The sequence below is a fragment of the Chlorocebus sabaeus genome, chromosome 7 (genome assembly GCF_047675955.1).
Source record: "Chlorocebus sabaeus isolate Y175 chromosome 7, mChlSab1.0.hap1, whole genome shotgun sequence".
Classification (NCBI taxonomy): domain Eukaryota; kingdom Metazoa; phylum Chordata; class Mammalia; order Primates; family Cercopithecidae; genus Chlorocebus; species Chlorocebus sabaeus.
In genome coordinates this window covers 54,178,377-54,205,824 of record NC_132910.1, presented here as the reverse complement: position 1 = coordinate 54,205,824, position 27,448 = coordinate 54,178,377, and the positions used below count along the sequence as shown (strand labels likewise).

At 36.6% G+C, this 27,448-nt stretch overlaps 1 protein-coding gene across 2 annotated transcripts in view; it reads left to right on the top strand.

Annotated features, from left to right (window-relative positions):
* The window catches only part of MANBA (mannosidase beta), a 134,686-nt gene that overhangs the window by 99,432 nt on the left and 7,806 nt on the right, over positions 1-27,448 (top strand). For both annotated transcript variants that reach the window (XM_007999408.3, XM_073017520.1), the window contains exons 11-14: positions 1,365-1,532; positions 8,006-8,224; positions 15,237-15,401; positions 26,163-26,307. In XM_007999408.3, the coding sequence (XP_007997599.3) occupies positions 1,365-1,532; positions 8,006-8,224; positions 15,237-15,401; positions 26,163-26,307 (697 nt within the window). The remainder of the gene's footprint in view (positions 1-1,364; positions 1,533-8,005; positions 8,225-15,236; positions 15,402-26,162; positions 26,308-27,448) is intronic.

Below are 27,448 nucleotides of genomic sequence, written 5' to 3'. Positions count from 1 at the left end.
AGACAAGGAGAGCCATTTCATGCAGAGTTTGTTAAAATTTTAAAGTAAAGCTTACCATAAAACTCTAACTCAGCTTAAAGGTTGTGTGTAACACGGTGTCGCTGAAGCTTTTTGCCACTTAAGGATTTATATTTGTATTTTCATCAGTGGCATAAATATGTCAGTCGCAGTTGGTAGCAGCTGTCCCTTTCTTGGGCATGTACAAAGACAAAAAAAGAAATAGTGTTTATATGGCTGGCTGAGAAAAACACAAGACTTACTTTTTTTTTTAAAAAAAAATGAAGCATATCTCTTTAATATACCTTCAGTGCATCTCTATTTCATCTATATGAGTTTCTGAGCTTCTTGAATGGAGAACACATTGAGAGCATCAGTGGGGGGCCATCAGTGTAATCACTCATGACAGTGAAAGTGAACCTATAAATATCAATGAGGTAACATTGCCAAAACATGTTCTAAAAGAATTTTTCTTGACCATTGATTCACTCTGCCATTCTCAGAGGAATTTAATTGCTGTCTACTGGAGCACATGTCCTAGTGTGTTAGAAGAAGGGACATGTCTGAGTCTGTCCAGTGCAAATATAACACAAGTGGATCCTTTTGCCTTTATGTAGGGCCAGCCCAGATGAGCTCAGTTTATGCAGGCCTCATGTGGCACAGTTTTGAGGTGGATTCTCCAATTTTCTCTTTTATATTTAAATATGTTTAGTAACTTAATGTTAGTTGATTTCTCAGGACATGACATTGATAGTTTTTTCGGAGACATCACCCTGATTGCCCTCATCTATTTTCCTTTAGAGCATTCCATATTTGTCTTTAACTGCCAGCATACCTGTAGTACTCACTTGCTTTGTAAAACCTCTAGTTCTCCTTCTGGTTTTCTGATCTTGGTGGAGCCTGCACAGGAACCTCTGTCCCTCTTTCAGTGGTAGTGATTGCTTTGCCTCATTTGTTTATTCACACAGAACTCCAATTTGCTCTTAAGAACCAATCCCCAAAATATAATGTCTCCTGCCTTTTGTATTTCCTAGAAGTTTTCTTTGTGGCAATCCACATAATGATGAGTTTATTCGTTCCCTTTTTCTTTCTCTTTCTAAAAAAGACATTATATTATCTTCAGTTTTTATATAGCAGAGAATAGAAACCCTATGTATCAGTGTTTATAAAATCTAGTTAAAAAGAATCTCAGCGATTTCTTAAAATGTATTTCTACAGCTAACATGACTAGCCATTTTCAAATTAGGTTTTTGGCACATAAGAATTTATGTGCAAAAATGCAAGGGCTCTAATTTTGTGAGTAATTATAGCTCTGAGTTTCTTATGTTAACTCTTTGAAAATCATTTTATATTTTCTTAATTTTCAGATCAAGAGACTGAAATCTCATCCTTCTATCATCATATGGAGTGGCAATAATGAAAATGAGGAGGCGCTGATGATGAATTGGTACCATATCAGTATCACTGACCGGCCAATCTACATCAAGGACTATGTGACACTCTATGTGAAAAACATCAGAGAGCTCGTATTGGCAGTAAGTAATGATTTTTTAATGCAGTGGAATTTAAGAATGTATCTTTAAAATGGATAAGTTTGAATACTGGTATAGTATGTTTTATGCCCCTTTTTAGGGCTGTCTTCAACAGTATCGTTTGATTACAGAGTATCCCATTGTAGCGCAGCAGCAGATGAAAGGATTTATGGGCTGTGGACTTCTTGGAGGATGAACTTATCTTTCTGCTCTGTACACATACACTAATGCAGTGCTTACAATGCTAGGTTGTCACATGCTCCTTGGAGTCCATCCACGGATCCCAGAAAGCCCTTAGAATCTCTAGATTAGATGATTATTGATATGCCACTTCTACAATTCTGTAATCATATGTGTTAAAGTAGAATTTGGTATATATCACATGTGAATATCCTGGTATATGATTTAAGGGACAAAGAGAGATGAGAGAGCTGATTTCCAACCCCACTGTATGGCCCTTGCTCTATAGTGATTCTCTTTGCACCACTCTTTGTCTAATTGGCATATTATACAGACTTAAGTTAATATAAATTGGCCTTTTTGTGAGAAAAAGAATTTTTTTTTTCCAGTAATGCCTTCAAAAGTTTTAACTTTTGAAAAACTTTGTTTAACATGTGATTTAATAATCTGGTTATCTTTACACTGTTGTGTCTATAAATAGATGTTTTAAATATCTGGGTAAATCAAGAAGCAATTTGAAAAGGCATCTATTTTTTAAAATAGTATGTGATATTAGCACCTAAACATGCCCAGTTGAAGGTGCTATTCCATTTATGAGAAGAAACTTCATTGAGAATTCATAAAAAACGTGGGTTCAAATGTATAACTTACCTGATATACTAAGTCATGTGTCATAATAATTTTTCTATTCACAAAATGTGATGGTACAAGTTTTAAAGAATATTTACAGAACACTTATTTTATAATCTTTTTATTTACAATATTGGTATTATGTTTTTCATGTCTGATGGATTTATAGTTTCTGAGGATTTTCATTTTATAGCATAGTGGTTAAGTACTCATGCTTTGAAATCCTGGCTGGGCCACTTCCTGTCTATGTAATCTTGGGCAAGTTACTTCATCTTCCTTTTCCCATCTATAAAGTTAGGTTAAAAATAGGAGCTAACTTTTAAGAGTTGTTATGCGGACTAAGCGAGATAATGGATGGAAGGTACATGACTCAGTCTGACACATAGTAACCTTTTTTTTTTTTTTAAGTTAAAATATTTCTTTGGGGGAGGGGACACCACATTTCTGCTTAATGAAAAGAAATATTTTTACAATCCAGAGCTCTTTTATTTTCTAAACACCTGTTATGCCATGCATTGATAGGGAACAGGTTCTAGAAGCTCAGGCTCTGTTCCATTGGTTCTCACAGTGCACTTCTCTGGGTGGAGCCAACTGTGCTTCCATTGAACTCAGGCTCCTTTCTCTTTGGCTTCCTTCTTTTTCTTTTCCTTTCTTTCCTTCTCAAGTTTTGGGGAGCTATCTTGGCTCCTAGAGTGCTTAATATGCTCAACACATTAATTCTCTTGGCAACAATCTTGCACTTGTTGGTTTACAACAGTGCCAACAGCCTGCTGGCTAGCACAGTAGACTCCTCTGGTTTTCCCATGTTAACGTTTGTGGGGCATTCCTTTTTGAACCAGATGCATTCCCCTGATGTCTGCATCACCCTTCTTGTAGATTCACATGTATATGGCCAAAGGAACAACTCCATATTTTCTAAAAGACCTAGAGAATATCAGGTGCCTCTCCTCTTTCCCTTTGTGTGTCATCGTTGTGGTGATTTACTGGAAGATAGTGGTTCACAGTAACTTTTTTTTTTTTGAGATGGAGTCTCATCTGTTGCCAGGCTGGAGTGCAGTGGCGTGGTCTCAGCTCATCGCACCCTCTGCCTTCCGGGTTCAAGCAAGTCTCCTGCCTCAGCCTCCTGAGCACCTGGTATTACGGGCATGTACCACCACGCCCAGCTAATTTTTGTATTTTTAGTAGAGATGGGGTTTCACCATGTTGGCCAGGATGATCTCGATCTCCTGACCTCCTGATCCACCCACCTCGGCCTCCCAAAGTGCTGAGATTACAGGTGTGAGCCACCGCACCTGGCCCACAGTAACCTTTTAATTAAGAATAGCCATCATCATCATCATCCTTGTTGGTTTTGTTCAACAAGGTATGTCTTCAGACACTTACACATTTTGATCATTAATTTTAACACTACTTTCTTAAGCTTTAAAAAGTTAGCTTCTTTGGGCCATTTCTTTTTCACCTGTGAAATGGAGATATGCCTTTCTCTTTAGGGACATATTTATCTTAAAATGAGCTGTGAGCAGTGACTGATGTTTGCAAAATTTTTTGAAGATGAACAGTATTAAATGCTACATAATCACTACCGCTTTTAATTTCCATCAAAGTATTAGGCATCATAAAAAGGTAAAGCAGCATAAATTGATTCATCTATAAATTGGCTGTAATGATTGGTTTCCTACTGCACTTGCTTTTTTTAATGGCCATTCTGTTGGATCACCTTGTGGTATTTCCTGGTCCAAATAAGTGTTTAAGGTCATGACTTAGAGATCGTCTGTGAGATCTGCAACAAATAACCACACCTTAAGAATAAATGATTTATAAATGGAAGGAAATTATAATGCATCATCAAAGCCAGATATTTTTAGGTAGAGACTTGTTTGTAATTTTACTGCATGGCTCAGCTTACCAAATTTCTCAAGAATCTCAAGGAATGAAGGGAAATCTGTCAAGCTTGATCAATCAAGGCCAATTGACTGGCCTTCTTCTTCAATATTCTTCAAAGCCATTGTAGCAAAAATATTTTTAAATATTTAATATCACCTATAATTTCATCGTACTTTTTAATATTTTTAAATTCACCCAACATCTACTGAGTACCTATTACCAAGTGCAAAGCCTCATCCCCGATGCTGTGGGGCCACTCGTATCCTTGTGGAGCTTACAGTCTGCTGTGAAAGGGAAGCAGGGAAAAAATTATCAGACCTTGGGCAGTGAAAGAAGTGCTATAAAGAATGTAGCTTCATAGTGCTGCGAACTGTGTGGCAGAACCATTAATTTTAACTGAAAGAATCTAAAAAGGCTTTCAAGTAAAAGTTTACATTCAAGCCAAACCTTACAGGTGGAGAATTTTGAGGCAAAGTGTTGTCTAGTAGTGCTTTAGGTCATGAAAACAATGTAAATAAAGGTAAAAAGACGTGAAAGTAGGTGGTATGTATAAGGAGCGGCAAGCAGTGCCTGGTGGCTAAGGGCAAGGGACTCCTGGATTCCTGTGGGAGAGTGGAAGGTAGTGAAGACTGGAAGCAGATCATAGAGGGACTTTAAATCATATTATGGAGTTGAGCTTATTCAGTAGACAGTGGGAAGCTAGTGGACATTTTGCAGGAGAGGAGGAACTTTATCTGGTCCATGTTATGGAAGATAACTTTACTAGCAAATATTAGGGAGGTGAGAGGTTCTAGACAAGGAAACCAGTTATAATAACTAAAACTCCAAGTTACTGAGATGTCAGGGATCAATATGTGAATTATGATTATTATATTAATTAATATTATTATTTATTAATATATTAAATTAAAGCTGGATGTGGTGGCTTAGACCTGTAATCCCAGTGACTTGGGAGCTGAGGCAGGGGGAACATTGAGGCCAGGAGTTTGAGACTAGCCTGGGTGATGTAGCCAGACCCTATCTCCAAAAAAATTTAAAAAATTCTCTGGGCATAGTGGCATGTGTGCCTGTAGTCCTAGTTACTTGGGAGGCTGAGGCAGGAGGCTTATTTTGAGCCAAGGAGGTCGAGGCTGCAGTGAGCTATGATCGTGCCACTGCACTCCAGCCTGGGCAGCAGAGCAACATTCTGTCCCTTAACAATTTTTTTTAAAAAATTCATTATGTAAGTGCTTTCTATAATTTATTTACTTAATTTGTAGAAGTTCCCTGGAGCGTAGGTGATATATTTATTTTAGAGTTATGAAGTCCTCAAGGTCGTGGAGGTCATAGGTAGTGGAGTCCAGTGGTGTGGGATTGGAAATGAGGTGATGGAAAAAAAATCTGAATGTAGAGTTGCTGCTCCTCAGAGTGACTGAATGTGGGAGGTAGGAGAGGGAGAAATTGAAGATGACTGCACTCTGGGTACCATCAGCAAGAAAGGGAGCATAGTCAGATAAGTTTGGAATTAGTAAACAAGGAATTCTGCTTTAAAAGGTTGGATTTGCAATGTTGGCAAGACAACACAGGGAGAAATGTGGAGCTGGTTATCAGGAATGTAAGTGTGGCAGTGAACATGAGGTCAAGTGTGCAGGTGTGGGCAAGGAGTAATCAGAACATCCATGTGAGGGGAAGCCATGGGACAGGGTCTAGAACAAGGAGAAGCCTGAGATAGAGGGAGTGTCCATCTGGGGATGGAGAGGGCAGCTGGAGAAAGAAGAATCAGGAAGGTTGAGGGAAACTGGAATGTGGAAGAATTGTGAACGAACAGCCAGGAGTGGAGAGAGCTTCAGAAATAATAGGTGGTAAATAGGGTCATTTATTGCACACCAAGAGGGAATGAGTGGGGACAGAAAGAACTGCTATATTTAGTAAGTAGAAGTTCATGGGTAATTTTTTAAAAACATTTCAGTGGAGTGGCATGATCAGGAGTTGAATGTCAGGGGTTTATGAATGAGAGGATGGTAAAGAAATCTGATGGACTGCAAGGGATCAAAGGGACTTTTTATTAGGATAAGGGGAGTCCTAAGGAATCTAAGGGAAAAGGGCAGTAGAGGGAGATTAAGAGAAAAAAAAGAGTGGGAGATAGTTTGTTGGCTGTAGTACCAAAGCAAAATAGAAAGATGACCAGAATACAGAGAGTCTGGCAAAGGAAAGGGTTAAGGATTTTTTTTTTTTTTTTTTAATGATGGAAGAGAAACAAGAAATGAAATATGGATCGATATACCATGAAAAAGTAAAACATAATGATGAAAATTTGAGAAAATTATTTTCTGAAAGTCTATCTCTCAGGGAAGTCTTACTGGCCTTCTTCAATATGTTTTACATTCCCAAAGAGCCTCGCACTTTTCCTTCAAAACACTCATCATACTTATAATTACTTGTTCAGTACCTGGTTTCAGCACTAGATTGCCATCCACTCTTCCAAGAGGATCACCATGGCTGTCTGCTAAACCTCCAGCACATAGAAAGAACTGCATGCCTGGCTCATAGGAAATACTCAAAAGAGATTTGATGTATAAGTACTTGACAGAGTCGTAGATTCTCTCTCTCTCTCTCTCTCTCTCTCCCCCTTCTCTCTTTCTCTCCCCCTCCCTCTCTCCCTCTGCAGTGCGAAAAAATGCCAGAGACACAATAGATTTGACGAATACCTGCTAAGTGAATGAAATCTTCTCAGTGAAATAGGAAGTAGTCTGATCTACTGATGATGATAACTATATTTTGAGTTCTCACAGTGTGCTAGGCACTCTGTTAAACACTTACATGCTAGATGTAACAGGTAAGCCACAGTAGTTCAGTGGTTTACATAATAAAAGTTTATTTCTTGCTCACTGACACTATGAAAGGGCTGCTCCTGATTGACAGGCAGCTCCTCTTTCAGAGATATAGACACTTTATTCCAGCTGCACCATCTCTTGCACCCTCACCTGCAAATGGGGGAAGAGGATGAGAATGAGGCGCATGACCCCATATGGGCTAGGAAGCCACTTCCTAGGGATGGCTTTATATTATAGAAACGAGAACATGAATTGGTTGACACCTAGCCATCACTTTCACATATGAGTTATTTACTATTTATAATACCTGTAAAGGAGGTACTATTATTATCCTCATTTTGCAGATAAACCTACCGAGGCTTAGACCTGTCCAAAAATAATAAGGTTCAGATTTGAGATTTAAAGTCAGGTTCGCGTCCATCTGACTCAGTAGCTTCCGTTCTTACCTGCTAGACCTTTGGTTCTCAAGTGGTGGTGATTTTGCCCCCGTGGAACATTTGGCAGTGCCTGTAGACATTTTTCAAGATTGGGGGAGAGCTACTGACATCTATTGGGTAGAGGCCAGGGATGCTACTAAATATCCCACTATGCATAAGACATCCCCACCCCCAGCCAACCTCTACAAAAACATATCCAGCTCAAAATGTCAATAGGGCCAAACTTGAGAAACTCTGGACTAGACTGTACACCACCCACGATGAATGAGACTGGAGGCAAAACATGATTGAAAAAATTAAGAACAGCTGCTGTGAGGGATGAGCTAAGTGTTACTTGAAAAGGTATAAAGGATTGGCGAAGAGCAGAGAGGTGCTGGTGGTTGTTGAATGGGGAGGAAGGTAAGTGGTCCTATTAATTTTCGATCAGCTGCTTGGCATTTCTGGGACTTGTTAGTATTTTTAAAGAAGTAAATGATTCATACTTTACAGGATGAATATATTATCCTTGAATTCATTTTATTTCTGAACTTAGGGAGACAAGAGTCGTCCTTTCATTACGTCCAGTCCTACAAATGGGGCTGAAACTGTTGCAGAAGGCTGGGTCTCTCAAAACCCTAATAGCAATTATTTTGGTGATGTACATTTTTATGACTATATCAGTGATTGCTGGAACTGGAAAGTTTTCCCAAGAGCTCGATTTGCATCTGAATATGGATATCAGTCCTGGCCATCCTTCAGTACATTAGAAAAGGTAAGTCGTCTTTTGATTTTCTAATGTTTCAAAATGATACAGTGTGGGCATGTGTTTTTTCTGACCACTGGTTCAGAAAATCATTCGAAACCTACATCTTATTTAAATGAAAGTTTGAGAAGAAGATGGAGGAAAATAAATTTTTTAAACCTTTGGGGATTACTTTTCTGTATTGCTTTTACTGTGTTCCTTCAGGAGCACTGAAAGCACTAAATGGGGCCCACTGATTGCTTAAGCCTGACTTATTATCACACATGGAAATAACTCTTACTTGCTACAATAAGTCTTACTTGTAAATCATATCCTGCAACTGTTTTACCATTTACAGATATTCAGAACTGGATATTTCACTACAGGAAGAGGGTAAATGTGATAAATAAACCTTAGTCTAATGTTATCATCTTACCTTTTCTCTCCTCTTTCTCCTCCTATTCCATTTTTCCTCCCTCAACTCCTCTTCCTCCCTTGTTTTCATCGTGTTGGTGTGTTTTATTTTCTGTATGGATTTTCACTCTCTCTGTTCCTAAAGATTCAGTTTCAGCATTGTGTGTATTCTTCTTAAAATAGCTTTATTGAGATATAATTCACTTGCCATACAATGCACCCATTTAATGTGTACAATTTAATAGTCTTCAGTATATTCACAGAGAAGTGCAGCCAGCACCACAATCTAATTTTAGGACATTTTTTATCACTCAAAAGAAACCCTGAACCCATTAGCAGCCACTCCCTATTTTTCCCTATCCCTCCTCCCCAGTCTTAGACACTACCAATCTAATTTCTGTGTCTATAGTTTTCCTTACTCTTTATATTTCATATAATTGGAATAATATAATATGTAGTCTTTTGAGACTGATTCTTTGACTAGGTGTGTTTTCAGGGTTCATCCATGTTGACCATGTATTAGTATGTTCCTTTTTTTTAATTGCTGAATAACATTCTGTTGCATGGATATACTACGTTTTGTTTATCTATTTATCAGTTGATGGACATTTGTGTTATTTCCTCTGTTTGAGTATTATGAATAATGCTGCTGGGAACGTTTGTGTACATGTTTTGTGAATATATGTTTTCAGTTCTACTGAATGTATATCTAGGAGCGGAATTGCTGGGTCATATGGTAGCTCTATCTTTAATATTCTAAGGAACTGTCAAATTGTTTTCTGTAGCGATTGCACCATTTTTCATTTCTATCGGCAAGGTATTAGGATTCCAATTTCTCTATATCCTTGCCAACACTTGCTATTTTCTTTTTTTCTTCACATTTCCCTGGGAATTTACATTTACAGGAAATTTGCATATCATTGATGACTAATCATGTTGAGCATTTTCTTCATGTGCTTCCTGGCCATTTGTATGTCTTCCTTTGAGAAATGTCTATTCAAATTCTTTAGCCATTTTTTTTTTTTTTTAATCGAGACAGGGTCTTGCTTTGTTGCCCAGGCTGGTGTGCAGTGGAGTGGTCATGACTCACTGCAGATTTGACCTCTCAGGCTGAAGCAATCCTCCTGCCTCAGTCCCCCCAAGAAGCTGGGACTACAAGCATGTACCAACACACCAAGCTAATTTTTGTATTTTTTGTAGAGACGGGGTTTCACCAAATCATCCAGGCTGGTCTGGAACTCCTGAGCTCAAGTGATTGCCTACCTTGGCCTCCCAAAGTGCTGGGCTTATAGGCATGAGCCACTGTGCACGGCCTGGTCATTTTAAAATTATTTGTCTTTATTTTATTGAGTTATGAAATTTTAAAAAATATTTTCTGGCTATAAGATTTTATCAGGTATTTGATTTGCAAATATTTTCTCCCAGTGTGTGGGTTGTCACTTTATTCACTTTCATGGTATCACTTACAGCACAAAAAATTTAAATTTTGATGACGTTTTACTTACCAATCTCTTCTTTTTGGTGTTGCATCTAAGAAATCATTGCCTCGTCCCAAATGGCAAAGGTTTATTTCTGTGTTGTCTTCTAAGAATTTTATAGTTTTAGCTCTTGCATTCAAGTCTATGGTCATTTTGAGTTATTTTTTATGTGTGGTGGGAGGTAGGAGTTCAAGTTCATTCTTTTGCATGTGGATAGCCAGTTATTCCAATAGCGTATATTGAAAACACTATTCCTTTCCCCCATTAAATTCTTTTGGCCCTGAAAATCAATTAACCGTAAAAGTTAGGGTTTATTTCTGAATTCTCAATTCTGTTCAAGTGGCATATTTCATGTCACTATGGACTGTCTTGATTGCTATAGCTTTGTAGTAAGTTTTGACATTAGGAAGTGTGAGTCCATCAATTTTGTTCTTCTTTCAATTTTTTTTTTTTTTTTTTTTTACTATCCTGGGTGCCTTGCATTTCCAAATGAGTCTTGGAATCTATTTGCCAATTTCTGCAGAAAAGTTAGCTGGGATTTTGATAGGGATTATGTTGAATCTGTTGATCAGTTTGTGAGTGTTGCCATCTAGTAATATTAAATCTTCTGACACATGAACATGGGATGTCTTCTTTAATTTCTTTCAACAATGTAGTTTTCAGTGTACCAGTCTCACAATTCTTTGGCTTACTTATTCCTAAGTGTTTTATTCTTCTTGATGCTATTGTAAATAAAATTATTTTCTTAATTTCATTTTTAGATTGTTCATTGCTAATGTATAAAAATACAAATGATTTTTGTATATTGAGCTTGAATGCTACAACGTGGACGATCTCATTTATTAGCTCTAATAATATTTTGGAGGATATTCTTTAGTGTTTTCTATATATAAGATCATGTCATCTATAAATAGAGGTATTAATAATATTACTTCTTCCTTTCCAATCTGGAAGCCTTTTATTTGATTTTCTGACTTAATTTCCCTGGCTAGAACTTTTCATACAATGTAGAAAATGGGTGGGAAGACAAGATATCCTTGAGTTGTTCTTTTTCTTAGGGGAGACATTTCAGTCTTTTACCATTTAGTGTGATATTGACAATAGGTTTTTAGTAGATGTCCTTTATAAGGTCAAGGAAGTTCCCTTTTATTTCTAGTCAGCTGAGTGCTTATATCGTGAAAGAATGTTGCATTTTTTCAAGTGCTTTTTCTTCATCTATTGAAATGATTGTGTGGTTTTGCTGTCCCTGCATCAGTTGTGTAAAGTAACCACACAAAAAAAAGTCTTTTAAGACAATTTCAAAATCTTTTTCAATTTCACCAACTGAACACAACTATATTTGCTTATTCACATTGAAGTTATACTGTACTTTTAACTTTAATGATGTCATAACCTTAGCTCTACCCTTGGTTTTTTAAAATTTAAAAATTAACAAAAAATTGTATGTATCTATTGTGTACTACACGATGTTTTCAAACATATATACATTGTGAAATTCCATACCCCCTTTTTTAATTGTTCCCAAATTGTGGGGCTAGTCTTTTGGGAATACTATTGTTTCAGAGTGAAGGAGGATGAATTTCAGTATCCTGACGCAGGCAGGAACAAGTGTTGAGAGTGGGAAGGAAGGAATGAAGGAAGCAAGAATATTTACTGAATAATTGCTGTGTACCACGTACTCATTCTTTAATTCGACAATAAGCTGCCCACTCCACTTTGAGACGCAGGAGGAAATCAAATTACTGTAAGAGGACGCAGATAGAACTCCTACCCTGCAGTGCTTTGATTTCCTCTTGGGCCTCAGTCAAAGGGGAATGGGTCGATTATTGTCTAATAAAAGAGTGAGTACCTGGTACACAAGCAATAATTCAGTAAATATTCTTGCTTCCTTCATTCCTTCCTTCCCACTCTCAGAAATAAGCAGCTGGGTTCAGACTTACTCTCTGTCTCCAGAGCTGGTAGATTTTCTTTTCACCACACTTTAGAAAGATTAGTGTTAGAAATTGCTAAACCTTTTCCTTAAATCTGTAACAATTTCTACTGGCCTCCTTCAAATAATGGAATTATTTTTATCCCATGTTTTTGTGAAATGCCTGATGATGTTCAGAGATAATAAACACTATATTTTAAAATAGAGAAAGTTGAGGATAAGTGTTGCTCATTATGAATCGTTTGTTATCTCGATTTACTCATCTCTTTTTAGCTACACTGCTTAGCTGGGAATTTGAATAGGTGACTGGGAAAATAAAAGAAACCAATAGAACAACTAAATAAAACTTTGGCTCTTTTATTTAGAAGCTTTTTCATGTATTCAACAAATTGATTAAAACATATCTCTTTAATTTGGGATACATTGATTTTTCATAAAATATAATATTTTCAACATGTGGTTATCAATATTGCACGGTGATTAAAAGTTTGGGCTTTGGGATAAACAGAACTGGATTGAATATGACAGCTGCCACTCATTATCTATATTATCTTGGACAGATTATGTAATCTTTCTGAACTTCAGTTTCTTCATCTGTAAATTGGGGTTAATAGTAGTAAATACCTCGTGTGTGTGTGTGTGCGTGTAGATATGCACATGTGCACATGTGCGTGTGTTCATGAGTAAAGATTACGTTAGCTAATACATTGAAGCACTTAGCACTGTACCTGACACAGTGAGAGCCCATGAAATGTAAACTATTGTTACCTTTAGTATAGTCCATTTTAATCATATTATTTGTATGAAAGTTTCATTTTCTTCAGATCCTTCTGGATTTAATGAACTAGGGACTGGAGCTAGATTGCATTAGATTTGGATACTGAACAAGTTATTCAACCTTTCTGTGCCTGGTTTTCACATCTGTAAAATGGGGTGATAATTGTACCTACTCGTAGAGTTTGTTTTGTTTTTTGTTTTGAGAGAGGGTCTAGCTGTGTCACCCAGGCTGGAGTGCAGTGGCGTGATCATGGCTCAGTGCAGCCTCAAACTCGTGGGCTCAATCAGTCATCCCATTTTAGCCTCTCAAGTAGCTGGGACTATAGGCATGTGCCACCACACAGGGCTAATTTTTTATTTTTATTTTTGTAGAGATGGGGTCTCACTATGTTGTCCAGTCTGGTCTTGAACTCCTGGGCTCAAGCTATCCTCCCACCTTAGCCTCTCAAAGTGCTGGGATTACAGGTGTGAACCACTGCACCTGGCCGGGTTTTTATAAGTATTAAATAAGTTAATATATTTTTTTAAAGTTAATATTCTTAAAGTAATTAAAACTTTGCCTGGCCCTTTCCAGTTCTTTCTGGTAATATTATTATAGCTGAAATTTGAAAGATTTTCAAACCATAGTTATAAGAAGGTAGAAAGCCTCCCATATGACTAAAGATCAGATTTACTGATTATGGGATAGACCCAAATTATTACAAATAAGAAGGCTGCATGGCCCAAAGGTGTATTTCAGACTTTGAAAAGGAGGAAGTACACTCCTATGTGAAAGCTAAAAAAGTTGAGCTCAAAGAAGTAGAGTGGAATAGTGATTACTAGAGGGTGGGAAGGGTTGTGGGGGAGGGGCAGTAGAGGTTGGTTAATTATATTAACTAACCTCTAAACCAACCAAATTAACCAACCAATGAAAATTATAGCTAGATGAGAAGATTAAGTTCTAGTGTTCTATAGCACTTTGGGGTAACTATAGTTAATAATAATTTATTGTGTATTTTCAGATAGCTAGAAGAGAGAATTCTGAAAGTTCCCAACACAAAGAAATGATAAATGTTTGAGGTGATGAGTTTACTTATTACCCTGATTTGATCCTTATACATTGTATACATGTATCAGAGTATAACATGGTACCCCATAAATGTGTACACTTATTGTGTCAATTAAAAATAATAAGCATAAATAAAATAAGAGGAGGAAGCATAGGAAGAAGACTATCGATAAAGGATGTGCATCTAAAATGTGTACGAGATGATTGTAAATGTGAATCTCTCTTTTAAATACATAATAGGAGTAGTTAGCATTCTTTAATTCTGGTGGTGGCATTTTGGAAAAAAATCTATAATTAGGAAAATCTTCCAAATTTAATATGGCTAGTGTACATTTCTTATATTTGGGTATGAATCAGTTCCTGAAGAATAACCTTTTCCTTTTACGGTAATGGGCCCATGTGTTGCTTAATTACTGGGAATGAGAAGTCATACTTTATGAACAGGGATTAAGCTTTTTTAATTTTCAGGTTTTTGGGTGGAGGGGCAGACTATGTTTTTTCAAAGTCTGTGTAACTTGAATTAAAACTCTGAATATTTTCAGATGTAGCCAGCAATTGTCTTCTTTCTTAAGTGCTAACAGTGCATTAAATTATAGGCCTAGAAGCCAGAATTATTGCTTTTTTTCTCTGTTTTTGTAGAAGGTATACTCCAATATATGTGAGTTTTTTTACTTTGTTTTTTAATTTGAGCTGATGATAAAAGAAAGATCCTGTACGTTAGGATAAAACGGATAAAACAAAGATCCTATAATTTGGGCCTGGCTTAAAAAATGAAAGATTGATTTTTTTAGGGGAGAGAAGTAACATTATTTGGTTTGTGTCTTCAACTATATAAAAATTAAACATATGCATCAGTTTCATTTACTAATCACTGAGAAACAAGTGAGCAGTGTAAGTGCTAAAGCATTTACTCTCATAATATTCCTATTACAGTGTAATAGGTGTTTTATTCCTATTTAAGAATTGTGACAGTTTTAACAGAGTGTCAATTGCATTCTATTATTAAGTTTTGACAAATGAATATTAGATAAAATATTTACGTAAGTAGATAAAATGATATTTTAAAATACATATAGTAAATGTTTCAAAAACCAGCAATATGTTTTGATAAAACAAGAGTCTTAAGAGAAACACCAAAGTATAACTTTCTTAGTTGGAGGAAGGGAGGATATACGTACCAAACCCTGGTTTTGTGATTCCACTTTCCACAAGGCTAGTCCTTCACTGAACAACAAGTAGGATGGCAACACATTTATGAAACTGGAGCCACAGAACAAACCTCGAGCTCTTTTAACTTTCGAGCTCTGTCTAACTTTCCAGATTTGTTAGGAACTTATAGAAAAGTAGTTTTACTGCCAACTTTCAGATTTCTAATTCTTATTCTTTATTCGAAAGGTCTCATCTACAGAGGACTGGTCTTTCAGTAGCAAGTTTTCACTTCATCGACAACATCACGAAGGTGGTAACAAACAAATGCTTTATCAGGCTGGACTTCATTTCAAACTCCCCGAAAGCACAGATCCATTACGCACATTTAAAGATACCATCTACCTTACTCAGGTAAGTCGTTTTCATTCTAGAGTTGAACAGGTTCCTGTAATTAATGTAAGAGATTATGTAGATTTTGTAGGCCATATATGGTGAAAACTATTCAAGTTTTCATTCTACTGGTTAAGGAATTTATTTTCTTCAAAGAACATATATGATGACACATAGGACATGAAATAGTTCATTTTTGGCATTTGCCTGTCTTACAAAAACAGCTCACAAACTTCTGAAAGAGATTGTGTATGAAAATATTCTCTACTTCAAGATTGCTCTAAAGGTTTAGTAATAGGCAGTGCCATTTCCCAAGGATAAAAATAGAACAATGGAACACAATACAGTCCAGAAACAGATCCCTGGATAATATGGACACCTGATTTATGGCTGTGATGCCACCACAATTGAGTATGAAAAGAATCATTTATCAATAAACAGTGCTGTATCATGTGGATGCCTTTATGGGAAAAGAAATGAACTTGACTCCCTATACAAATTAATTTGATTGTTGGGCATGGTGGCACACACCTGTAGTCCCAACTACTTGGGAGGCTGAGGTGGGAGGATTGATTGAGCCCAGGGGTTTGGGACCAGCCTGGACAAAATATCAAGAACCCCATCTCTAAAAAATAAAGGAATAATAAATTTTAGAAATTTCATTTGATCAATGACTGAAGACTCAAATGTGAAAGGTACTACAATAAAGCTTCAAGAAAACATAGAATAGCTTCATGGTTTTGGGATAGGTAAGAGTTTTTATATAAAACATAGAAAGCACTAACTAGAAAAGAAAATATTGATAAATTTATACTCCATTGAAATTATGGACAACATTAAGCATAAAAAACACCATTAAGAGCGAGAAAAGGCAAGCCACAAATTGGGGACCAGTAGTTTTAATTCATATATTTGATAAAAGATTTGTATCCAGGATAAAACAATTCTTATTGCTTTCTATAAAGCAATAAGAAAAAGCCTGACAATCTATTTAAAAATGGACAAAAGTCTTGAACAGGTACTTCTCCAAAGAAGATATCCAAGGGATCAATAAATACATGAAAATGTACCCAATCTTGTTTTAAATAAAGAACATGCAAATTAAAGCCATACCAGGATACCCCTACACACCCAGCAGAATGGCTAAAATTAAAAAGATTGACAATACCAACTGCCGGTGAGGAAGAGAGACAGCTGGACATTGTAGACATTGTTAGTAGGAGTTTAAATGTGTTTAACCACTTTGGAAAATTTTATAGCAGTGTCTACCTAAGCTAAATGTTTGCTTCCTGTTTGAATCAGCATTTCTGCTCCTAGCTATGCCCCTAAGAAAAATGAGTTAATATGTCCACCAATGGATTTCTCAAATAATGTTCATAGCAGCACTATTCACAATAGCCCCAAAGTAGAAACAACCTAAATGTCCTTTAACAGGAGAATTTATAAACAAATTGTAGTATATTCATACAGTGGAATACTCCACGGCAATAAAAAAAGAATAAACTACTGATAATCAGCATGAACTTGGATGGGTCTCACAGGTATTACATTGAGTAAAAGAAACCAGACACAAAAGGATACATAACTGTATTGATTTCTTTTATATTGAAATTTAAGTATGTTATAGAAAAAAGTACAGATTAGAAAAAAGAGCAATCAGGATGATAGAGAGCCAAGTAGTATTAACTATTCTTGTGGAGGAGGGTGTGAGCAGTGATTAGGAAGGGGTACAAGAGAACTTTCTGTTTTCTATCTTGACCTGAGTGGTAGTTACATGGATGTATGCATATATTGAGATTTGTGAATGTTACAGCGTGCAACTTGCTGGATTTTAAAAACAGTTCTATCAAGGTATGATGGACATATCATAAAATCCACACATCTTAAGAGTACAGTTAAGTGATATTTATAGAGTGGTGCAACCATCACTATGGTCCGATTTTAGAATATTTTTGTCATTCTAGAAAGAACCCTTGTACCCATTTACAGTCACTCCCCTTTCCCACCTCCAGCCACAGGACAACATACATCTATTTTCTGTCTCTATAGATTTTACTTTTCTCAGCATTTCATGTAAATGGAATTATAAATACGTGATCTTTTGCATCTGGCTTCTTTCACCTAGCATAAAGTTTTTGAAGATCATCCACGTTATAGCATGTAGTTCATGTCCATTTTCTTGCCAAATACTATTCAGTTGTATGGATATACACATTTTGCTTATCCATTCATCAGATTCATCTGTTGATGGACATTTGTTATATTGTATTCCAATTTTTGGCTATTATGAATAATGCCGTTATGAATACTCATATACAAATCTTCGTATGGACATAGATTTCCTTTTCAACGGGTGGAAATATACTAATGGAATTGCTGAGTTATATAACAAATTTATGTTTATCTTTTTAGGAAACTGCCAGACTGAATTTTGGATGATGTTTTCATTTTACTTTTTTCATTTGCCTATTTTAGTTCATGAACCTGTGACCACACTTAAGACTCCATCAAAGTCACTGTTTATTTACCTGCTGTTTTTGTCATACGTGTTTGAAGTTCTTAGAGAGGAGGTAAAAGCCTAATCCCAATCATAAAAGTTGATCTGAAGTAGATAGGAAAATTTTAAAAACATAATCACAGTTAACTTTTCCTATCTTAGTATCTAAAAACATATGAATTTTAATCCAAACTCATGCTCACACCTTCATTAGTTTTCTCCTGTAGGAAAACATAAACCCCACGATAGAAGCTAAGGCAGAAAACTGTAAGCTGAAAGAATAATCTTTTTTAGAAGGTGATGAAATGATTAGGAGAATTTTAATGTTTCAATCATAATCTTATGGGTTAGGACAGTTTTGCCAGGGTGATGTGTAATTCACGAATTTACCAGAACACAAGGTTAGAGGCAATGCTGGTGTCTGTCCCTTGAAACGTGTTGCACTTTATTTTTGAAGTTTTCCACAGATGATATTCTGTAAAAGTGTTCTGATATATAAAATAGGCTGATTAGTATTTGTGTGTGTGTGTGTAAGAGACTTTTCTGCTATTGTTTTTTATGCTGGATTTTATCCTTCCAGCTGTTTATTACGCTAACTTTATTCTTTTCCTCAAAATTATATTCCAAGAACTGACAGAAATAATTTTTCTTTTCAGAACTGATCAGCATTCAAGGTCCATAGTTAGGAAGTGGGCATACAGGTGGAGTTATTTGTTGCCAGTTTTTGTTGGTAATGGTTTTGTCTGAGAATTTAGCACTGGTGTCCTCTCAGGCTTTGGCTCAGAATTGGACTTGTCCTCATGTGGCTTGTGAGTGTCTACCGTGGCACTTTCCAACCTGCTAGATGAGATCTGTGATGAAAGAATTCAGAGTTATGATTATTTTGTTTTGTTTTCAGTGTCAGATTTTCTTGACTGAAATATAGACAGAAAATGTTAGGGTTTTAGGGTTTTTCCTTGTTACTTTGATTTTAGAACAGTCCTCTTTAATCTGTGTATTAGAAATAAAACCCTTCTCTGTTCTATTTTCTGTATTCCTACTCCCACTCCTCTTGTTTTTCTCATAGTCTGTCATACTATTCTGAAGAACAGACTGCTTGCCTATGTGCCACTTTTTAGACGGTTTATTAATTAAGGAATATTTGCAACTGTCAGCAAACTCTTAGCTGAGAAAGCTGTCCAGTAAATTTCTTCACGTTCAGATCCTTCCCTATCTTCTCTTTATCTTATAGTCACAAAGATATCCCTATGGGCTCTTGCCTCTTTAATTCTCCTAGTATTCCAGGATAATCTTGCCTCACCTTTTACTATCCCCCTTTCCCTGTATAACAGGGAAATACAATATAATTGTACAATATATTTTATTGTACAATTATATTTGTACAATATAATTGTATTCCAAATAGCCCGTATACGTGAGCACACCCTCTTAAGCTATGTTACACAGATCTCACTCTCTAGTTTGAGGACCAGCTATCTAAACGAACACATCTAAACTAACTTTTAAGTAACTTACTCTACCAGCATGGCCTCTTATTGGCCACTAAGAGAATAGGCCAGGCCAAGGACATTAATTACCAAGCCCTTAGCTTACAGCCTTCTCTAGTGCTTTTGTTTATTCTTCATGTATCTATTGAACATCTAATGATGGCTTGGGGATGTCCTTGAGAAACTCATTTTCTTTAGGGGCCCATTTTATCTTCCCATGCTGTAAGCAACTTGATCATAAGAACTAAGGACAAAAGGTAGGTGATGCTGCAGGCCCAGGTTTTGATGATACCTGCTGCCCTAGAATAGTTATTTGTTGGGTAAGTAGCACTGAGACACAATGGAAGATCCAGGCCATACTGAGCGTTTAAGATGAGAGTAGGGTGGGCAAAGGAGGGGAATGAAAGAGTGACCACTAACATTGTATATTATGTATTAGAAGTTTGTATAGGCATCATGTAATTTAAAAATCAAGCAAATATTTAGCATTCTTTGGGTATCTACTAAATGCCTGGTCCTGGGTCATGAAGTGCTTACACCCATATCACTCTTTTCCATTTTATACATGAGTAAACAGGCTCAGAAAAGTTAAATATTTTGCCTAAGGACTCAGGGCAATGAATGGAGTAGGGTTTCTGCTTTTTAACCTGTAATATTCTGTCCCTTCACAGTTGTGATAATGGTGTTTGGTTAAATTGTTAACAGTAATTTTCAGCAATTAAGTAAAGTGGGCATCAGAAATTTGGCACATTAAATAAAGACCTCATTACAACACTGGAGAAAACCAATGAAGCCAAAAGTTAGTTCTTCAAATAGATCAACAAAATTGACAAACCTTTGGCTAGACTGGCCCAGAAAAAAGAGAGGACACTCAAAATACTAAATTAGGAATGATAGAGGAAATATTACTACTCACCTTACTGAAATAGATAAGGTGATAAGATAATATATACACAATTATATGGCAACAAATCAGATAATTTAGATGAAATGGATGAATTTCTAGAGAAACAACCCATGAAAACTGAATCAAGAAGAAACAGAAAATCTTAATAGCCCTATAACAACTAAGATTGAGTTAATTAAAAAACAAAAAAACATTCCCCTAAAAAGAAAAATCCAGGAGCAGATGGCTTCACTAGTGAATTCTAAGAATGTTTAAAGAAGAATTAAAAGAAACCCCTCATTAGTGCTCTAAAAAAGTTAGTAATAGGAGGAGGAAACACATTAACTCATTCTGTGAAGCCAACATTACCTTGATACCAAAACCAGACAAATATATCTCAGGAAAAGCAACCTATAGACTCATAATTCATGAATGTAGACAGAAAAAAAATCCTCAATAAAATGCTATCAATACAAATCCAGCAGCGTATAAAAAGGATTGTATACCATAACTATGTGGGATTTATCCCAGGAATGTAATATTGATTTAACATATGAAAATTAATCAGTGTAATAAACCATATCAGTAAAGAGAGAAAAAATACACACGATCATCTCAATAGATGAAGAAAAAGCATTTGACAAATCTTATACTGTTGAAAAACAGATTTTAAAACTTGCTTCGAATCTACAGTAATCAAGACAGTGTGGTAATGACAAAAGACCAGGTATATCTAATAGATTGATTCAATAAAATTGAGAATCCAGAAACAAATATACATTTATGGTCAATTGATTTTCTTTTTTTAAAAAATTAATATTTCTTTATTTTAATTGATAAATTAAAAAATATATATTTTTAGTGTACAACGTGATGTTTTGATATGTGTGTACATTATGGAACGGATAATTCAAGCTATTTAACATATGCATTACCTCACATACTTATCTTCTTTGTAGTGAGAACACTTAAAATCTACTGTTAGCAATTTTCAAATATACAATACATTATTAACTGTAGTTACCATATTGTACAATAGATCTCTTGAACTTATTTCTCCTAGCTGAAGTTTTGTATTCATTGACCAGCATCTCCTTGGTACTTCCTCTTTCCCCCATCCAGCCCTTGGTAACCACCATTCTACTCTCTGCTTCTATGAGTTTAACTTTTTTCAATTCCACGTATATGTGAGATCATGTAGTATTTGTTTTTCTGTTCCTGACTTATTTCACTTAACATAATGTCCCCCAGTTTCTTCCATGTTGTCACAATTGACAGGATTTCCTTTATTTTTAAGGCTGGATCATATTCTATTGTGTATATGTATCACATTTTCTTTATCTACTCATCTGTTGCTTTCATAGCTTGGCTATTGTAAATAACACTGTAATGAACATGGGAGTGCGGATATCTCTTCAACATACTGATCTAATTTCCTTCGGATAGATACACAGTAGTGGGATTGCTGGATCACATGGTAGTTCTATTTTTAATAGTTTGGGGAACCTCCATACTGTTTTGCATAATGGCTGTACTAATTTACATTCCAAATGGGAAAAAGAATAAAATGGGAGGAAGAATCATGTTTTCAACAAGTGGTGCTGGAAGAATTGGATATCCACATGCAAAATAATAAATTCAGACCACTACCTCATACCATATGTAAAAATTAACTCAAAATGGATCAAGGATCTATATGTAATAGCTAAAACTATAAAACTCTAAGAAGGAAACGTCGGTATAAATTTTATGGCTTTTGGTTAGGCAACAGTTTCTTAAATTTGACATGAAAGAAATTAACCAAAGAAAAAATAGACAAATTGTACATCATCTAAAACAGAAAACAAAAAAAACCTTTTGTATGGCAAAATACACTATTGAGAAAATGAAAAGATAATCCCCATAATGAAAGAAAAAAATTACAAACCATGTCTGATAGGGATCTAGCATCCAGAATATATAAAGAACTCTTAGAACCCAATAATGAAAAAGACAACCCAATTGAAAAATTGGTAAAGGCTTTGAATAAACACTTCTTTAAAGAAAATAACCAGTAAACACATGGAAAGATGTTCGACATCATTAGTTATTAGGGAAATGCAAATCAAAACCACAGTGAGATACCAGTTATATCCACTACAATATCTACAATTTTTTTTAAAAAGGAAAATAATGAGTATTGGCAAGAATGTGGAGAAATTGGAACCCTCGTATGTTGCTGGTGGGAATGTAAAATAGTTCAGCTGCCTTGGTAAACAATTTGTTAATTCCTTAAAAAGTTAGACATAGAGTTTGCCAATTTCACTCTTACGTATATATACTCAAGAAAATTGAAAGCATATGTTCACGCAAAAACCTGTTCACAGGTTCATAGCAGCATTGTTCGTAGTAGCCAAAAAGTGGAAATAACCTAATTTTTCAGCTGATGAATAGACATGCAAAATGTAGCATATCCATACAATAAAATATTATTCAGAAATAAAAAGGAAGCCAGTCACAAAAGCCACATATTTTATCATTCCATTTATGTGAAATGTCCAGAATAGGCAAATCCCAGAACAGAGGAAGTAGATTAAGTGGTTTTCAGAAGCTGGGGAGAGGGGAGAATGGGGAGTGCCTGCTTCCCAGTGTGGTGCTTCTTTTTGGGGTGATGAAAATATTCTGGAATTAGATAGTGGAAAGAGTTGTGCAACCATATGACTGTGCTAAAAACCGATGAATTATAACCTGTAAAATGATGAATTTTATGGTATGTGAATTATATCTTGGTTTTAAAAACAGCTTTATTGGAAGATTTTTAGTGTCGGGATAATTTTAGTAAATAAAGTATATACATATTGAGGGAACTTAGTCTCATGCTTACTCCAAATCCCAGGGGTTGGGGGTGTGTTTCTGGAAAATGTAGTCCAGCTACAACTCTGTCATTCTGGAGGATAGGGATATGGGTTTTGGAAGACAGCTAGCAACCACCAGTGGCAGTGCTGGAATTGGGACTTAGGTCTTTGTGTCTTGATCCAATTTCTTTTCACCATACCATCTGTCTCTCATAGGCGACTCATTTCATAAGTGTAATCAATCAAGCTGCTGAGAATAGGCAATTTTGTTTTCTTTTCTTTTCTTTCTTTTTTCTTTTCTCTCTTTTTTTTTTTTTTTTTTTTTTTTTGAGACGGAGTCTCACTCTGTCGCCCACCCTGGAGTGCAGTGGCTTGATCTCGGCTCACTACAACCTCTGCCTGCCGGGTTCAAGTGATTCTCCTGCTTCAGCCTCCCGAGTAGCTGGGACTACAGGCATGTGCCATCATGTCTGGCTAATTTTTTGTATTTTTAGTAGAGACGGAGTTTCACCGTGTTAGCCAGGCTGGTCTCCATCTCCTGACCTCGTGATCCGCCCACCTTGGCCTCTCAAAGTGCTGGGATTACAGGTGTGAGCCATTGTGCCCAACTGAATGGGCATATTTTTAAAACTGAAATACACTTGTCTGCTAACAGTGGACTGAGTAATCTAGAAAATGACTAAGCATTTATTCCTTTTATGTGTAAAGATTGCCCTTTTTAGGAAAGGATGCATGGATGTGTAAATATAGGTATGGTTTTTAAAGGGGAAGGGGAAGTTCTAGAGATTTTCCAGGGAACTAGGATTGTACAACATCCGTTTAAGAAGTTTAGTGGGCAATAGCCTTCTGCATTTTTATGAACAAAGGTGCTCATTAGCTGGTACCCACAGGTTTGGATAGATTCAGGTCCATGTTATTAGCATGGTACCATCTGTGTGTGGAGTGTACCGCACTGTGCCGGAGCCTGGAGCACACAAGCGTCTTGGTTATGCTCTTTCATGCTAATTTCCTGTAAGAGAGGCTACTAGACAGAACCTCTTTGTGCTCTTTTCTTTTCACTGCTAGCGAGGGTTAGGAATCCTACTTGCATTTAAAATTTTTTCAAATTTTGAAAATTCTAAGGGACTAATACATTTTACCTATTATACCAGGAAAAATGAATTATAGTGAGGAGATTAATGTTAGAATGGATATATGAAATAAATATATCTTGCAGATAATGCTGAAAATTGATATAGTTTAGAGATTGAAAACTCAAATGTTTATAGGGGCCATGGTCATTTTGAGGTGGCACCAATGTGCTTGCTTTGTGAGATTCTTACTTTAGAACACTTTTTTCCAGCTACTGTTGCTGTGGTCCTAGTGGTCTGGTTCCTGAATGAGAAGACATTGCTTTGTTTGCTCATAGCTAGAACCATCTCTTGCCTAAATGGTCTACCTAAGTCCTCTCCAGCCCCCTTGCAATCCCTTCCTCCTTTAGTAGTCTCAGTTATCTTTTGGAAATGTAAATCTCTTCACGTCACCCTTTAGTTTAAAAGCCTTTTGTGGCCCATTTGCCTTTAGGATGCACACCAACACCTTCAACATGCGGCCTTCCAAGGTCTGGTCCCTGCGATTCTCACCAGCTTCTCTTCCATTGCTTCCGACTTCCTGAGATCAGGCCCTCTTGGCCTTCCTTCAGTTCTTAGCCGACCTGACATCTTCCTCCCATGGCATATTGTTCTCTCTGGAAGGTTCTGCCCTCTCTCTTTTTCCCATTCCTCTTCTTTTGGGCCAATCCTCACTCTATAGCTCAGCCCAATTGCCCCACCATATGAGCTTGTAACATCGCACACCTCTCCTACTTAGCATTGGTACTGTTTAATGATGACATGCCTTTCTGTGATTCTTTGATGAAGGCCTGTCTCCCACAAAAGCTGATAAGCTCCATAGGGTGGGCTGTTTTTTGTTTTTTGTTTTTTCTGGGAGGGGTGCCCACCATTCTCAGTATGTAACATATCCTGCAGGTTCTTATTAAATATTTATTGACTGACCACAATTTCTTCTTGCTTCCCTTCTGGAATTTGACGGCTGTGACTCATGTAAGTCATAACCTCATCTATGACTTCCTTACTGGTCAGCCTTCCTCTATCTAAAGGTTCTACCTTTATCTGAGCTTTTTTGCTTTTATGGGAAAGTGTCTCGGCTTAGTCTTTTGGTGGCCATATGCACCATTCTTTTTCTTCCTCTGTGAAAACCCCAGCCCTACTCTAGGGCCATCTTATTCTCTGACTGAAATCTTTGCTGCTCTGACCGTCTCTGGGTTCTCCTCAGTGGCCCATTCATGAGCCCCTCCTCAGCACAACTCCAGGCTAAGAGCATGTGATTCATATGTGTCAGTAACAGCAGCAATAAAAGAGACTGATTTTTCAGTGATGATGTCAATAATCAAGGGTCCTGTGTGAAGTTCTTTAGTGTCTCTTAAACAAGAGCTAAATTCATTTGTCTCGTTGCTGCAATTTACCATCTGTTCTGCTACAATGAAGGAATTCCATTCATGAGAAATCTTACATTATCAAAAATCATGACATCAAAACAGTTGTTTGACTAGAAAAAAAGAATTAGGGATTGGATAATATCAGACTCAAAATAACAATGTTATTTTTCTTATAGAATTTTTTTCTAGTGAAAGTTTTTCTTAAAAAATATCTATGACGGTATTAGCAAAATATATCAATGAAAATAATCTAGTTTTGAACTACATATAGCATTTGCTCTGGAATAGTAGTTTTTGTTTCTCTTTATTGCCTACACTATCATTAGCAGAGAAGCTTTTATACCACCCTATTTCCATTGTCACAATAATGATACACCAAGCCTACCAGACAAACCCACTGTTATAGACAACAGCTTCTCTCATGCTAAAGGGCTAGTTACAGATCTAGTATAATGTATTCCTAATACTAATTAAATTCCCTAATTTATCCAAATTGCTCCCCCAAAAAAACCCGAAAACGAAACTAAACCCTGTATTTTTCTCAGATCTAGGCAGTCTACATCAAACAGTAACACCAGTGTATGAATGTTTTCTTGAATCAGGTGATGCAGGCCCAGTGTGTCAAAACAGAAACTGAATTCTACCGCCGCAGTCGCAGTGAGATAGTGGATCAGCAAGGGCACACGATGGGGGCGCTGTATTGGCAGTTGAATGACATCTGGCAAGCTCCTTCCTGGGCTTCTCTTGGTGAGTGTTTCAGCGTTCTTTGTGTAAGTAAGAGAAAGCAACACTGTGGGGAGAGGGACTGAGAAAGCAGAGAGCTAGAGGGGTCAGATTAGCCCAGGCAGAACGATGACCCAAAGAGGTCATTCTTTAAAAAGCCCACCTAGGAACTACCTCCATCCAGCTCACCTTAGTAGCCTTTCCATGAGCCTTAGGGTCAACCTCATTATGAGTTCTGTGCTGTGCAAAGTTGCAACAGCAGGCTAAGCATGGGATAGATTCCTATACAAAAGTCTCAGCCATGTGTCTTGTTATTACTATGTAGAATTTTGAATTTATTTAAGAGGACATTCCGGGGCTAAAGAAGCATGAACTTAAGCATCCCTTCTTCTGTGTTGGAGAATTCAGTCAGGAAGAAGTTTCGTCTGGTTATGTTAAAGTTTCCCTTTCTCTGATTCACCTTTAAGGACAAATAAAGATGTTCTTTAAGGACATAATGAAGATGTCTCTTAAGGCCATCTTTATTATGCCCTATTTAGCTCTTGGGGAAAAGATAGTAGAGGCAGAATCCCGAATGGGAAAGGTGACCAGTTGAAACAGTTCAACTAGCAACAGGTGAGATGACTGGCATGGAATCTGCAGTTTGAATTATCCTATCTATTCTGGTACATTAAAAAAAAATTAAGGAATAATAATGAGCCTTTGCCCTTCACTAGAGGTGACTTGAAACAAAGTTCAGTTAATAATGTAAAGAATAGTTTGGGGTCATGAGGCAAAGTCACAAAGTAGGAAGGCTGGGTAAGGTGTTTTTCTTTTTCTTTTTTCTTTCTTTCTTTCTTTTTTTTTTTTTTTTTTGAGATGGAGTCTTGTTCTGTCATCCGGGCTGGAGTGCAGGGGGTGAGGCTCTTAAACTGGCTGTGAATGCAGATCAAAAGAAATTCATTCCAAACATGTTTTCATTAGTGCCAGATGGGTGACTCTTACAGAGAATTGGATTTCTAATCCAGTTTCTCTGACCAAACTCTTTATCAGCACCAACCAGATAAGAGAGCATTGAATGAGAATCAGAGGTAGAATTAGGGGGAAAATCCTTCTAGGATGCTGGAAAGGTAGACAAAGAGATACTGTTCAGAGACTCTTGGATACTGATCCTGCTTTCTGTCTG